Consider the following 15,633-nt stretch of genomic DNA (forward strand, 5'->3'; position numbering starts at 1 on the left):
AAGGAAGATAGGAAGGAAGGATGACTATTTAAGAACAGGCATCTGAAGGTAACCCAAATCAGCTTCTTGGCCTTTTCTAGAAAATGACTACAGACCCGGATTTGGGCCTCACCCCACCCAGAGGAGTCTGTCCCTGGGGCTCCCAGCTCTGGCTTCATCTCCTCTCCAGTGCCCACCTGGCTGATAAACTCTGCAGTACACACATAAAGGCCACGGAGTCAAAAACAAATGCTCACCTTACCTGGCTCCAGAAGAAGGGGGGCATGCACTTAGGGGTGAATTTCCTCACCCCACTTTCCTCTTTGGGAACTAAACTTTATTAGGCACCTGCTCATGCCGAGCCCTGTTACAAAGTTGACATACACGGTTTCATCGCCTCCTGCCACAGCCCAGCCAGGAGGGAGCATCATTTCTAGTTCACAGACAAGGCAACTGAGGCCTTGAGAGGCTGAGCCACTGGCCTCAAGTCCAGGAACTGGAGCAGGTCTGTCCAATTCCAGAGCCCCGCCGGCAGCACGGCTGGGCACGCGGTAGATGCTAAATGAAGGCCTGCCCAGCAAATGCTGTGTGAGGCCACGTGAGCCTTCTGGGCAGCACCCTGCCCCTCGGTAATTTCCCCCTCCTGCCTGAAAGGCCACCATTGGCAACCCCATCCTTTGTTTTTTTCAAAGAGATCAGTGTTAATCTGTGCTGGCTTTGCTCAGGGGACCAGCTGAGGCGGGACTCAAGGACAGGTGGGAAAAGGTGGCCCATTTCCACCATCCCAGCCTCATCCAGGAGAAAACCTGAAGACAGAGGCGTACCCTGGTGGGAGAGCAGGTTGGTCTTGGCTGGTCTGGGTGTTGGCTGAAGACGGCAGGACGGTGCTGGCCTCATCAGGCCCGAGGAGGGTGACAGTGATGGGGGTGGGTGGCAGGGCAGCTGTGGCCCCTCTCTGACCCTGTCCTCTGAAGGAAGCTCGTGGGGAGCCCCTGGTCTCCCAGACCCAGGCCAAGGCCGGCTCTGCCCCACACTCCCACTTCCCTCAAACCCCCAACTGCAGCATCACTGTTGGATCAGGTGGGAGGAGAGGGCTAAGGTCCTGGCTTGGAGGCTGGAAAGCTCTGGACTTGAAGATGGCATCCTGCCCAAGGCAGAGTGGACAGTCCCCAACAGTCCCTGAACTTGAGCCAAGGTGGGCTAGGGCTACAAGGAGTGCTGAGAGGGTAGCCTCCAGGCAGATATCTGGCTTCCTGGGGCCAGAAGGAGCCTGGCAGGACCCCAGCCCACAGCACAGATTGGAAACTTAGTTCTAGATCCTTCTTCAGGGGTGGCATGTGTCTTCTTTAACCCAAAGCTTCTTCCAGTTGCTTTTAGAGGCTGTTTGAGACCATCACTGTGTCTCTTGTAGCTCGAAAGTGTGAGTGCAGATGGGGGTGGGGAGCTAGGGCTCCTCCTCTTCACACTTGACCAACTTTTTCCAAGGGCATCTGCAGCCCCGAGAGATGCTCTGGGATAAAGAAGGCCTATTTTCCAATAAGGACACTTGGAGAAAGCTGCCCACTCTAACCTCTTCACAGGCAGTCAAAATGCATATGCCCACACTAAAGGCTCTGACAAGTCCTGCAGCTATGGATGCCTGTTCATATTGATTTAAGCTGGTGTTTCCCTCCATAGGTACTTTTCGAGGGGAGCCTGAGTTATTCTCTCTGGAACACCTTCGAGGACACACTGGGGGTAAAGAAATCCTTGTTAGATCTTCTGGAGCCTCCAAGAGACCAGGTCTGAGCTCCAGATGCTGGGGCCTAAGAGGAGTGGACTGTTAGTCATATATTTCTTTGAGGACCTACATGAAGTCTGTTCTCAGCTCATTCAGGGTGTTGTGACCCTCAAGCTGGCAGGGGGCCCGTGCAGGAGACAGAAGGGAAGAGGACAGAGGGACACTGTAGAGGCAGGATCCCCCCATTACCCACCATCTCGCAACTTGAGGGGAACAGGGAGGCAGCGGACCCTCTGACTCCCAGGCAGGAAAGGAGGGCGGCCTCAGGAGACCCAGGGTATCCAGGACAAGGCCCTGGCACTGTGCCCTGTGTTTGGGGTCCAGCCTGCCCCGGCTCTTCCCCTGGGTCCAGCCTCCGGGCGCGGCTGCCTCTCAAATGCCCACGGGGCGCAGCATCATGCGAGTGGCCCGCAGCGAGTAGCTGGGGCCCTGGAAGTAGTGCCAGCGGATGCCGTTGAGCTTGCGCGTGTGGTGGCGAGCTGGGTAGTAGATGCCGTTGAGATTGGAGAGGCCGCAGGCGTCAAACCACCACCCTGGTGGAGGGAGAGCAAGATGCTTGGGCGGGGGGGGGCCAGCCAGTGGGTTGAGGGCAGCCCCCCAGCCCCCGGGACTAACCGGGGCTGCTGCCTCCTCTGGGAAGCCAGCTCGCAGGGGGAGATGGGGCCGAGTGGAATGGGCATGCGGGCGGCAGGGGGACCCCCAGACCCTCTGCTCAGCCTGCAGCCTCTGGAGGGCGGGACCTCGATGGCCCCCCCCAGCTTGTTTTCCCCTAGCCCAGTCTCAGAGGAAGATCGGTGTGCCTGTGTTAGGATGAGGGGAGACACTGAGGGAATCCTAAGGACTTAGTGGGGAAAGGGTTGGGGGGGGACAGCCAGGCCAGCATGCGGGTGGGTGAGACCCTGACCTGCACCCTCTTCCCGACAGCACCTGGCTGAATGCACGGGAACTGGGTGGGGAGGTAATGGGGGTGTCCAACCAGGTGCAGGGCTCCAGCCCCCCACACCCACCTCCAGACAGCATCTGGGCACACTTGCAGAGGCAGTTGTCATTGTCTGCGTCACGGGTGCTGAAGTTGGTGCCTTGCAGGACCAGGCTGCTCTGGCGTCCTGCTGACCCGCTGTACCCACTCAGAGAAAGCCTGGAGGCCACCCGGAGGTGGTGATGGGAGATGGGTCCAGAGTTAGGTTGGCTGGTTAAAGAACGCCCCGCCCCCCAAGAGGCTTTGTCCAAGGCTAAGGGTTCCCTCCAGTTGTTCTGGGAGGGGGCGCCCCAGTCTAGGCTGCTTGGATTGTCCCTGGCCCTGGCTTGCCCTCCCTGCCTGCTGCCTCCCAGGGGCAGAGTACTCGCCGTGTGCCAGGCCTCCCTCATCTCACTGAACCCGTGTCTTGGACAGGACAGAGAAGGATCAAAATAATAATACTAATAATGAGGACAATGGCTAACATTTTTTTGAACACCTACTGTGTTCTGGGCATTCTGCGGCTTAGCTCGTCTCCTGGCATCCTCACAACACCCTATTATTTCCATCTTACAGATGAAGAAACAGAGATCCCGAGAGCCCAGGGAGGCTGCCCCAGGCCTCGGAATGAAAGACGGCGAGAGCCAGGTCCCAGCCCAGGGTGGCCTGCCTTGGGAGCTGTGTGCATTTTGCTCCCCAGCTGACCACCCTGCAACCCCAGCCCACCACCTCCAGGAAGCCTTCCCTGACCACACCAGCCCACATGGATCTGTGCCCCGGGGCACCCCCAGCCCTGTGACTTGCACATCTGCAGCCAGTGGGGGAGGGTTTCTATTTCTCTGCCAGGCTGTGAGACCCTGGTGGGCACGGCCAAGGCTGTGTGGCTATTACGACCATGAGCTCTGGGGATAGAATGCCTGGATTCGCATCCCAGCCCTGCCACTCGCCAACGGCATGACGGTGGGCAGACTGCTTCACCTGCAGTTTCTTCAGCTGCAGTTTCTCCTTCTGTTAAAATGGTAGTGATAGTAATGTTACCCGTGACGACCTCGTTCGTTATTGTGATCCGAGGTCCTTGGGGTGTGAGGAGTGAAGAGCGGTGCGGGCACACGGTAAATGCTCAGCACATTTAGCGCTTGTTAGCCATTGTCCCTGCATTCCTGCCCTGAACACACGGCCGCCATAGGCTCTTGCTCAGCCTGACAGGAGAGGGTGTTGGGTGCTTTTAGCCCCGGCAACTGAGGTGGAGACCTGGTTTGGGAAAAATTAAGAAGGTCTTACGGGTGGAGAAAAACGGACACCAGATGCAGCCAGGGCAGCTCAGGGCAGCTCTGGTTCCCCCAGGAAGGGCCTGGGAAGTGCTGCTGCTGGGATCAAGAGGGAATGTGGGCCCTGGGCATGTGGCCTGGCTCAGTCCCTGCGCCTCCCACCACGGACTCTGCATGTCTGTGCCCTAACTGTGAAGCCCTAACTGTGCCCTTAAATGTGCAGCCCGGGGCTTGCGTGACTGGTGTCGCAACGCCCCTCCAAAGGGGCCCATCTCTGTTAATGCTCTATGTGCAGTATCTCATTTGAGCTTCATAACACGTTGAATAAGGTAGGTACACCTAGGGCACCCATTTTACAGATGAGAAGGTGGAGGCACTTCTTCAGGGTTGCTCAGGGGGATAAGGATTGAGTCAGGACTTAAGCCTTGGCTTTGGTGGCTTAAATAGGAGTCAGCAGGGTGTTGTGGTGACTCACTGGTCAGCTTGAGGAGTAGAGAGGGCATCCAGCTTAGCCCTGCCTAGCCCAGACCCAGGGCACGGTTCATTCAGCTCTGAAGCTTGCAGTTTAAGGAGGACTATTATCAGATTGGGGTGGGTCCCATAAGGAGGATGTCAGGACAACTTAGCTGGAGGATCCAGGGGCATTTAATAAGAAGAGAGAGGGGTGGGGCACTCATTGAAAAGCTCCCCAAGATGGAATTAGACATAAAGTATAGGAGGACAGAGAGCCACCAGAGATTCCTTTGGAGGAAGTGACCTTCCTGTCAGTGGAGGCATTCCAGCCTGGCTGGATGATGACTATGGCTGTGGAGGAGATTCTAGCATCATGGGAAGACCCAGATGACAGGTGAGGTCCTTTGCAGACCCGTGAGTGCGAGTCTATGATTTCAGTTCTATCCTGTTCAAAGATAGCCAGGACCTAGTCTTCTCTCCGAGAACCTTGAGTTTCTCAGAGAGGCAACATCATGTAGTGGAAACACCCTGAGTTTTGGTAGCAGAGGGATCTGAGTTCAAATCCAAGCTCTACCTAACTTGTAACTTTGGGCAGGGGACTTCAGCTCCGTGCCTGCTTCCACATCCCTAAAGCAAGTACAGCAGTGCTTACCTCAGAGTGTTGTAGGAGGATTAAATGGAGTAATATGCCGGGAACATAGTAGGTGCTCAATAAATGCTCTTTTCTTTTCCTAAACAGAGCCAAGAACCAAGCCAAGGGAGGTGTGGGAGACCTTGATGACGCTACATTATACTCCTATTTAAGCCCATCCTGCCGTTAAAGAAGCAGAGGTACAGAGAAGCTAGAACTTTGACTTGCCCGAGTTCACAAAGCGAGCTGGAACAGAGCCAGAATTAGCTCAGGTCCCCTGATTCCCTGCCCAGGGACTTTTCCACCTCACCCCACAGCACGGGACAGCCTGGACTCCCCGCTCTGGGCCTCAGTAATATGGCTGACTCGGGGTGACTGACCTTAGAAGGCCCTTTCCTGTTCCTGGGCCGGCAGCGTCAGCGACATGCTCTCCACCCCACCCAGCGGCTAGGACGTGCTGAGTGTTAACCAGCCGCCTCCAGATCCCGTGACGTGTGCCCAAATGGGGGACAGATGGTAGCAACAGGAGACGCCCAGGGACTGACCCCTGGTACAGGCTCTACAGCCACTAGCCCGGGACCCTGGCCCGCCCACCAGCCTGGGCCCCGAGCCCACCTGTACAGCTGCCCCTCGCTGCCCAGCTGGAAATGCTCATACTGGGCATAGGCCTCGTTGCCCTCCCAGTCTTGCAGCTCCACGCGCAGAGAGTAGGCTGCCCTGCTGGTGAGCTGGTACACCACCTCATTGCCCAGCCAGTGCTCCCCCGCCAGGTCACCGAAGCCCTGCGGAGAGTGAAGGGTAGGGGTGGGTTTCATGCTGCGATGGGAGGCTGCCTCCCCGGCTGAAGAGCTGGGCTGGGCCAGGCTCCAGGGCCACTTAATCCAAAACCACGTTGCCTAATGATCAAGTCCACAAAGTACAGAGTGGGCAGGCCTAGGGATGGGAGTTCTCCACCTCCTAGAGCAAAAAGACTAAGATTTTTGTAAATGTAAAATTCTGTTGAAAATAATTGAAAGCACATTTCTATGGAGTTTAAGAACAAGCAAAATGAATCTGTGGTGATAGAAGTCAGAATAGCAACTACCTTTGGGGAGAGTATTGACTGGGACACACGGAGGCACAGGGGGGCACAGGGAGGGCTTCTGTGCTGCTGGCCGTGTTGTAGATATACCTAGCTTGGAATGGTGGTCACGTGGGTGAATACGTATGTAAAAATCCACTGAGTATCTTACGCCTGAGATCTGTGCACTTAACGGCATGTCTGTCGAAACTCAATAAAAAATTAAAGATTTTAATAAGCTGCATGAATTGTAGAGCAAACCTTGGTCAGTGACATGGCAGCTGCTGCAAGATTTCAGCAACACAGAAGTGCAAAGCTAAGCACGTTAGGTGTCACCAGTGTCCCAGGGTGAGGAGAGACAAGTGCCCTGGGCCCGAGCAACAATTCAGCACCAAGGACAGGGGCACACCTAAGCCCCACTCCCCATTTAGCCACGTGGCGATGCAGATCAGCCTAATGATTAATATCCAGTGCCCTCCTGTATTTCTGCGTCTGAGTATCCTATTTCTTTTTGCCATTTCAATAATTGTTTAAAACCCAACTGGCTCAAGAACACTCCTATCTTGATTTGGTATTTATTTTTAAGTATTTATCAAATGAACAGTAAGCGACACAACTAATGATATTGTTGCATTTCCGTGTATCCTTTTCTATTTCTTTTGCTTGTGGAAACTTTAAGAGCTTTTAAGTCAGCTTGCCAAAAATCCTTTATTCAAAATTTAATTAAGAAATTGGAAGACAATCCGGCACCATGTCTCATCTTGTAAAACGCATGGGGTCTTTGAGCCAGCAATTCCATGTTACAGAATCTCTCCTGCAGATGTCATTATATTATTGTGTGCAAAGACAGGGACATTCATTTAAGCAATGCAGCCAGGGGTGGGCAGGGGAGATTACTTTCTTTCTGTTCCTTTTTTTTTTTTTTTTTGTATTCTTAAAAAAATTTTTAAGCAATATGCATATATAATCTTTCCACAAATAAAAAAATAAGGTTAAACTTTTATTCTTAGGATATATGTCAGAACTTGCAAAAAAGAAGGTTCAATTTCTGATGATGGAGTCCCTGACAGTGAATGTGCACTGGGAAAATCTGTTTGAAGGTGGTTGGTTTTAGGTGGGTTGATTTTTTTTTTCTGGGAAGGGTTGAGGGCGATCCACCTGCTCCAGGTTTCAGGGCGGAAAAGCCCCTTCCCAGGGCAGCAGTGTTACCTGTTTGTAATCTCTCCAGTTCCGCTGGAAATTCACGCTGCCATTCTCACGGCGCTGGATGAGAGTCCATCCGCCTCCATTGGCCTCCATGTCACAGAACACCTGGAAGGAGTTGGGTGGTGGTGGGGGAGGGAGTTGGAAGCCCCCGGAAGCTGGCGGAAGCAGGTCGGGGCTGGCCCAATTTTGATTTGGTTTACATTCTCACAGAGCAACAAGTGAGCCTGGAGGTCGAGGGCATCAGAAATACCCAGGTTCATATTTCCCATCTATTGTCATCATTTTTCTAGTCATGGGCAAGTGATGCCCCCTCAGAGCCTTCCTTTCCTCACTCATAAAATGCAAGTGTTAAAACCTTAACCTCTTTGTGCCTCAGTTTCTCATCTGCAAATTGGCTTGATGTGAGAACTGTGTAAGCTGAGCCATGTAAAGAACAGAGCCTGGGCATACTGGGGACTCAGTAAGTGGAGGCTTTTCCCTCGCTGTTATTGCGAGGTTGTTGTAAGGATTAAATGCCGAGAGGCGTAACACGCTTGGCACACAGCATAGACTCGGGAATTGTTATTATGTTCGGCAGACAAATGTTTTCTTAGCACCTGCTATATACCAAGCTCCATTCAAGGCATGGGGGATGCCAATATGGATAAGACAGAAAGAGTCTTTCTCTCAAAGTGCTCACCATCCAACATAATCTCTTCTTTCAGCCTAATCTTTGTTCACATATTATTTTCCCAGCCAGTTCAGTACATGTTCAGTGTTCAGTGAGGACACACTTGGTCCCTGGTCCCATACTAGATGACAGAGACAAATCAGAGATAAAGCAACCCTCAGGGCCGGCTTGGTCTGCAGGAGGCTATGATAGGGCAGGCAGACTACTGATTATGAACATTTGGGTTGCTACAAGGAAGCTCCTAAGAAGGAGTCACTGGGCAACCCTGGCAGGCTTCCCAGAGGAGGTAGCATGAGAACAGGGCCTTGGCATGTGCCTGACAGGCCAACAAGGGGAATGGCACCTCCAGTGGAGGAAGCAGCTCTGAGAAGGTAAAGGCCAGCTCAGGGAGAGAAGACAGGGACATTTGCTGTGAAAGTGGCAGAGGGTGCAGGAAGGGAAACTGAGGCCCAGAGAGGACAAGGGACTTGCTCAAGGCAAGTGAGACTGAAGTAAAGCTAAGGTGTGAGCCCAGAACTCTGGCCTCCCAGGATTCCACCATAGCTGAATTGGCTTAATTTCATGTAGAATATTTACTTAAAAAGTCGTGTCCTTTTAACACTTGCTTTTATTTGGATCATTATAAAAATAAATATAACAAAAAGGTGAAATTCTAGGTAGAAATCGAGGGCCCGAACTCTGTGTCAAAGAGGAGTTGAGCAGGTGTGTATGTGAAGTGTTAAAGACAGTCTGGAGACAAACTGATAGGTATATTTATAGGAATTCAAAGGAAATTGAACAGGGAATCGGGAAGTGTGAAGACTGGCTAGTTGTTCTCTATACTCTCTCACTGCTGGGTCTGGCCCCCAAGCCCTCCCTCCTGATAGCCACCCTTTCCCTTGACCCCTCATCCATCCATCCGATAACTGGACCTCAAAGCCTGGGGCAACCTTGGAAACACTCACTGAAGATGGTGGGGTCTCTATCAGCCCTGGTCCCTAATTTCCCACGTGGAGCAGAGCCCCCACACCTGCATTCGACCGGACTATATGTAAATTAGAAAGAAACTTCTTTGGGTTAAGCCCCTGGATTTTCTGGCTTGATGTGCTGAATAAGCTAGCATTACCTTAAGCAATGCAGGACTATTTTCTGCCCTTCCCACTGAAAGCAGCTCTGGAGAAGATGCAGGAGAAGGATGCATTTCCAGCTCTGGGGACTTCTGCTTTACCCCCACATTCTGACCTCTGACTGGAGGGGGGCTGCAGACAGTAGGGTCATCCCACCTTCTCTGGGGTATCTCAGATGTTGGACAAGGCCTGAAGCTGATGGGGGGTGGCCTGCCAGGGACGCCCTTGGCTCAACCCCCTTGGATAGCCTCCGCCCTCAGGCGGTCCCCTAACCTTCCTGGGCTCCGTCATATTGGCCACATGGATGGTGTAGATGCCACTGGCATTGGCCCCGAAGCGCTGGATCTCTGCACAGTCCTGGAACACGTGCTCAGCTGCTCTCACAGAGGCTGCAATGGGACAAGGCAAAAGCAATCGGAGGTAAGCTAAGGAGAGAGGGAAGGGGCCAGGTGGGTACTACTTCCTGCCAGCTTCCGGGTTGGGAGGTGCCAGGGACAGGGAGAGGTATGAGACCTGTGCAGAGGACCGTGCAGTGAGAGGAAGTGGTGGAGGCCAGGGAGGGAAATGACCCGCCACCCACGAGAGCAGAGCTGAGGCCAGAGCTGCAGCTGTCCGATGACCTTGACTGGAGTAGGACAAGGCTGGCACAGGCAGGGTCACCAAGGAAGGAGAGATGAGGCTGAGTTTCAGCAGGGGGCAAGGTCAGCCCTGCAGGCCAGGAGGAGGAGCCCGGGCTGTGCCGAGGAAGAGCGCTCTGGCCAGAGTGTGGAACGGGGACTGGAGGGGATGAGACTCAAAGCAGGGAGGCCATGGACGAGGCTGCTAGAGTCCTCCAGGAGAGGCTGCTGGAGTCCTCCAGGAGAGGTAACTGGAGTCTGAACTCCAAGGAGGTCCTTCCCCCTTTCATAGACCAGGAAACTAGGGCTCAAAAGTAACGTAACTGGCTCAAGGGCACATAGCTGGGGGCACAGGCAGAGCCTTCCTGCTCTCTAGGTCATACGAAGGAGTCCTTAGGGCCTTGGGCTGGAGGCACAACTCCACAGTGCCCTTCTCTGGTGACAGTGGTGACAGTGGGGCAGGGGGACAGGGTGTTTGGGGCAAAGGGTGCCTGAGGCAACGTGCCCTCCCCAGACCGGTGAACAGACATTGGGTCACAGCTGGAGACTGGGCTAGCGGTGAGCCTGTGGGGGGAGGCCTTGGGCCTGGGCCTGCATCTGGGACTGAGCTACAATACACCCACACATGGGACTCATTTAGGCGGCTTCCCTGCCAGGGCTACACACAAGCCTGTGATGGGTTCGGGTCACTCCGTATCTCATGGTTTGGAAGGTATCCACTTCTCCTGCCTGTGGCTTCCTTGGGGCCTCAAATCCCTCAAACCCAGCAGGGCCTGCCCGACTTAGACAGAGCCCTGGTGCCATCCTTTGGCACCATAGTGCCTGGAACCCATCACTACTGCTTGATTCCTTGTGCCTTAAAAGCTCCCCAGCCTCCTGCTATGGCGATCCAGCCTGGGTAGAAACCCCTTCCGAGGTCTTTCTCTCACCCAGCCATTCTCCACTGCCCGGTTCCAATTGAGTTTCCTAAAACATCGTCCCACTGGGTGCAAAACCCTCGTGTGTCTCCTGATTATCCTCAGGTTCATATTCTCTCTCCTCGGCACAGCCTTTTAGGCCTTTAGTGGCCTGGTCATTTCAAGAACACTGTTGCCACATAGTAGGTACTCAAAAATATGCATCTCCTCCTTCTTCCCTTAGACACTCAGACATGGGCAGGTGGGTATTTTTGCAAGACTACGCTGTTCACTGCTGCATCCCCAGCACCCGGCACTGGGCCTGGCACACAGTGGGTGCTCAATAAGGGTTTTGCTGACTGCGTGATTGAAGCCGAAACCAGCAACGCCTTGGCCACCCCCAGTGGCCCCATCAGGAGTCAGTGAGAGCTGGGGGAGGGGGGAACCCAGGCTTTGTTCTCCCTTCTTAGAAGCTAGGGCCAGAGATGTCTCCTCACTCCTGTTTGGCCGTCCTGGGCTTAGGGACAAGGGCGACAGGGTGACAGAAGTCCTTCGGGAACAGTGAGTCCAACCTCTCCATTCTATAGATAGGGAAACTGAGGCCGGGGGAGGGGTGGGGCAGGTCTGAGCAAGCGAGGATGGAGGGTGGATCCTGGATCCCAAACTTGGCAGTCTGGGCTGGCAAATAAACCTTATTAGCTTCACTTCCGTTAAACGGATGGGGAAACTGAGGCCAAGAGAGGGACGGGGACCTGCTCAAGGTCACTCATGGAGTCAGGGCGTAGAGTCTGGATTGGTTCCTCCTGGGACTCTCGTCCTCACCATTATTATTGTTGTTATTTCTGTTTCACAGGTGCTGGGAGAGGGGCCGGGCCTTCCCCCCCCCCCCCCCCCAGCGAGCCGCGAGGGCGTAAGCAGGGTCTCCCGCCCCTCTGCTGCCGTCCTCCCGCACCGCGCCGGCGCCCCGCTCGCTCACCCGGGCCCTGGGCCACGACGCGCACCAGGCGCTGCACGGACTCCAGCAGCCGGCGCTGCTCCCGCTGCACGAGACTGGAGTTGCCGCTGGCGGCGCGCAGGCTGCGCTCGAGGCCGGCGAGGGCGCCACTCTGGCGGCCCAGCAGCCGCCGCAGCCGCTCCTTCTCGCCGCGGAGAGAAGCCAGCTCCGCCTGCTGCTGCGTCTCCAGCGCCTGCACCCGCGTCTCCAGCGCGCTGCGGGGCGGGGGGCGCACGCGCGTCAGCCCGCCGTCCGCACCACGCAGCCACACTCGCGCGCTTGGCCCTGGGGCCCCCCGGGGGGGCGGGGGATACTCCGCGGACCAGATCCGCACCGAGGCCCAGAGAGGTCGAGCGTCCTGCCCTGGGTTACACAGCTGTGCCCACCGATGGCAGAGAGTGAGGAGGGGAGGAAAGAGAGACCCCGCCCTGGAAGAAGATGGACTGGGGTCCGTAGAAGAAAGGGGTGCGGGTGGGAGGACATGCCAGCAACAGGGTCGTGGTTACCAAATCCCCAGTATGCCTGCCCTTTGACCCAGCAGTCGGCTCTCCGGAGATAACCTCCAGGGAGCAGGCGCGAGAGTGCCCCTGGGGGGACTGGTTCTGCTAGAGAGAAAGGAGACAGCCTAAATGTCCAACAGCCGGAGCTGGCCGAGGCTCTTTTCTTTCCGTGTCCCTAGAAATGTGCTGGAGCCGCAAGAGGAAGGAGGCAGAGCGCATCTGCACGCATTTGGCAAGACGCCCAGGACGTGGAGTGAACTGCGCCCGCACATCGGTGCCTCTAGTCCAGTCCCACGTGTGGGAAGACAGAACAAGAGAAAGAAGAAAGGTATTAATGGAAATGGAGAGGGAAGCCGGTGAACTGCTAGGAAAAGGCATGGAAAGACACGTGGAAGGACACGGCGGTGCCTGCGCTCGAAGAGAAAGTGAAAGACAGCTGGCTAAGTGCTGTTCCCCCTGCGGAGCGGGTTCCGGAGGAGGAGGGCGATGGAGAGGGAGGAAGATGGAGGCGGCTGGAGGGAACCCACTTTCCCTTTCGTTTTATAGGTCCTTGGTGTCTGGTGATATAATAAACAGGGAGCATATCTGTCATGAGTTTTTTAGAAAAAGAGTTTTAGAAAAAGCGAAAAGTTCTAAAACTCAACTCTTCCACTTCTGGCATTTTATCCTGGTTTGCTCCCCGCGTGTGTGCAATGGGGTATGGGGACATTATTAGGGGCTTCTCGTTGAACAGGAGTAAAAGACAGGAAACAACCTTAATATACATTAATTGGGGACTGGGGATATAAGTGTGGGCACAGCCATAGGGTGGAACATGACGCAGTTAGAGAAAAGAATGGGCAAGTGTGTCATGCAATTATAGAACAGTTTCTTGGAAAAAAGAGGTGCAGAAGAGCGGTAAGCTCCATTTGGGTTCAAGAAGGGCAACAAAAGGACTATGCACACATATTTGTTTACATATTCATAGGAAACCCTCAAATGTCAGCTTATAGAATGTAGCTGTGGGATAGGGACTTTTATCTATGTGTTCACTTCTTTAACCCCAGTTTCTAGAACAGTGTCTGACCCCAGTTTCTAGAACAGTGTAAGAGCTCAAAAAACAATTGTTGGTTGAATGAATGGAAGAGGACAAGACACTAGGAAGAGGGGTTACCTCTGCTGTGGGTGGGTGGGTGGCTGAGGGATAGAGTAGGAGGGAGACAGTCTCCTATCTATGAGGTTATGCCGACCCATTCTCCAGACTAGAACAACGAGTCTAGCCAGGGCAGAAGGAATTTCCCCTGAGCCCCGAGTTCTGCTGCAGGAAGAGAAAAAATTGGGGCACACTCGGATTCTAGAATCTTAGCGATCTCCATGGGCCAAGCGCTTATTGATGACATCCTCCGTCTTCACTGACTTCGAGGCACCTGGTGCCAATTCAGACAGTCCCAGTCCCTGCCCTTGCCCACCTTGGGGTGGGAGCATAAGAATGAGAAGGTGGACAAACTATCATTAGCTACACGCAGATCAGAGGGAGCTGGACAGGCCTGACGGCCTTATCTTGACCCAGAATTTGAGCAACAATAACATCTCCCCCTGCACACAGGTCCGTGGCCGCTTCGGTGGGTGGGTGTTGCCTCTTCCAGCATCCTGACCTTGACAGTTTTTCTCTACTCAGCTTGAAACCAAGATGAAATCAGCCTCAGATGTCCATTTCTCTGCCTTATCTGTACCCCATGACTCTTTTATTCTTTGTAATTTGCAGGGTGTTCCCCTCAAGTGTATTTGCTTACAAATGCCGAGACTCTCTGCCGGTGAAGACGAGAAGCTGGCAGTGTGGTTGCTTCTGGGAAGGGGAACCAGTGGATAAGATCAGATTTACTTATTTACAAATAAGTAAATCAAATAAAAATTTACAGGGTGAATTGTACAGCATGTAAACTGTAGCTCAATAAAGCTGTTAAACATTTATAAAATAAAGAAACAAAGGGGGGCGCCTGGGTGGCTCAGTCGTTAAGCGTCTGCCTTGGGCTCAGGTCGTGGTCCCAGGGTCCTGGGATTGAGCCCCGCATCGGGCTCCCTGCTCCGCGGGAAGCCTGCTTCTCCCTCTCCCTCTCCCCCTGCTTGTGTTCCCTCTCTCTCTGTGTCTCTCTCTGTCAAATAAATAAAATAAAAAAAAACAAAAAGAGAAGAAAGAAAGGAAGGAAGAAGGAAAGGAAAAAGAAAGAACGGAGAAAGAATCGGGGTGTCCTGAGCCCCCAGGGAAATGTCTGTCTCCTGCCTCCACCCAGGGGTGCCTGTCTGGCCCCAGCCCCACCCCAGGGCCCACCTTCACTCCCAGCTTGAGTCTGGGACCAAGCCCTGGTTTCAGTCCGTACCCCAGCTCTGGCAGTACCTGAGCCCCCCAAATGATCCCTCACTTCAGTCCTAATCTGGGCCCGCAGCTCTGGCCCCAGGCCCCGTCCCAGGTACCAGCCCCAAGTCTAGTTTCCAACCCTGGCCCCAGCCCCAGCCCAACCCTGGCTCTGGTGCCCCCCCCGCCGGCCTGGGTCCCAACCGCCTTGGGTCGCAGCCCCGGCCCGGTGCCAGGGTGCCAGTGCAGTGCCCACCTGTTGCGGCCCTGCAGCCTGTGGAGCTCATGGCCCTGCAGCAGTAGCTGTTTCTCCAGCTTGTTGGTGGACAGCGAGGTCTCCAGCAGCTGGATCTCCATTCGGGATGTCTGGTTCAGGACCTGTCCCAGCAAACAGGAAGGGGAAGGGCGCGACGCAGACCCTGCAGGAGCCCCGATCAGCAGCCGCCCACCTGTCCAGGGGCTCTGCCATCCAGCAGCGTGCTGACCTATGTCCCTCCTCCCAGCAGTTAGTTCCTATAGTCGTCCATTCATGCCTTTGCGCAGCCACTCACAGGCCCTAGCTGAGCTGATGATCTGCTTCTTGACCGCAGTTCCATTTCTCCTGTTGCTCAGGCCCCAGGAGGTGTCCCCCTTGGCCACCTCCCTCCCGCCCCAATCCAACCTACCAGCAGGTCCTGTCAGATCCAGCTTCCAAATGGGCACCTGACCACCCTCCCCTACTCCAAGGCCCCCACTCTTGGCCTCTGTCATCTCTTGCCCTGTGCCCTGTGCCACCCTCCTCACAGGGCTCCCTGTCCCCACCCTTGTTCCCTACACTCCTTCCTCTGCTAAGCAGTCCTAGGCAGCCTTTTAAACCATGGCCCATCTGCTCAGAATCATCCTGCGGCTCCCACTGCACGCGGCGGAAAAGTCGCAGTCCTCGCCACGGCCTGCAACGCCCTGTGATGTCCTCTGCCCACACTGTCTCTGGGATCCCTTGCCCACCCCTCGCCCCCTGCTCTCTCTCTGGCTACACCGACCTCCTGGATGTTCCTGGAGCTTGCCAGCGCGGTCCCGCCGCTGGGCCTTGGCCCATGCTGTTCTCCTTGTTCTGGAAGGCCCTCCTGGTGAGCCTGGCTCGGACCCTACCTTCTCCGCAGTGCCCTCCTGGCCTCCCTGTCCAAACTTGCAAGCCATCCCTTCA

The 15,633-nt window shown here is 54.8% G+C and overlaps 1 protein-coding gene across 1 annotated transcript in view; it reads right to left on the minus strand.

The window, feature by feature from the left end:
* Window positions 1–294: 294 nt before the first annotated feature.
* Window positions 295–15,633, minus strand: part of ANGPT4 (angiopoietin 4) — a 38,272-nt gene continuing 22,933 nt past the window's right edge. The window contains exons 3-9 of the mRNA XM_036121773.2: window positions 14,707–14,828; window positions 11,601–11,833; window positions 9,385–9,500; window positions 7,339–7,440; window positions 5,685–5,851; window positions 2,767–2,897; window positions 295–2,292 (exon numbers count right to left, since the gene is read on the minus strand). Coding sequence (XP_035977666.1) covers window positions 2,132–2,292; window positions 2,767–2,897; window positions 5,685–5,851; window positions 7,339–7,440; window positions 9,385–9,500; window positions 11,601–11,833; window positions 14,707–14,828 — 1,032 coding nt within the window. The 3' untranslated portion in view covers window positions 295–2,131. The remainder of the gene's footprint in view (window positions 2,293–2,766; window positions 2,898–5,684; window positions 5,852–7,338; window positions 7,441–9,384; window positions 9,501–11,600; window positions 11,834–14,706; window positions 14,829–15,633) is intronic.

The sequence above is a fragment of the Halichoerus grypus genome, chromosome 10 (assembly GCF_964656455.1).
Source record: "Halichoerus grypus chromosome 10, mHalGry1.hap1.1, whole genome shotgun sequence".
Classification (NCBI taxonomy): Eukaryota; Metazoa; Chordata; class Mammalia; order Carnivora; family Phocidae; genus Halichoerus; species Halichoerus grypus.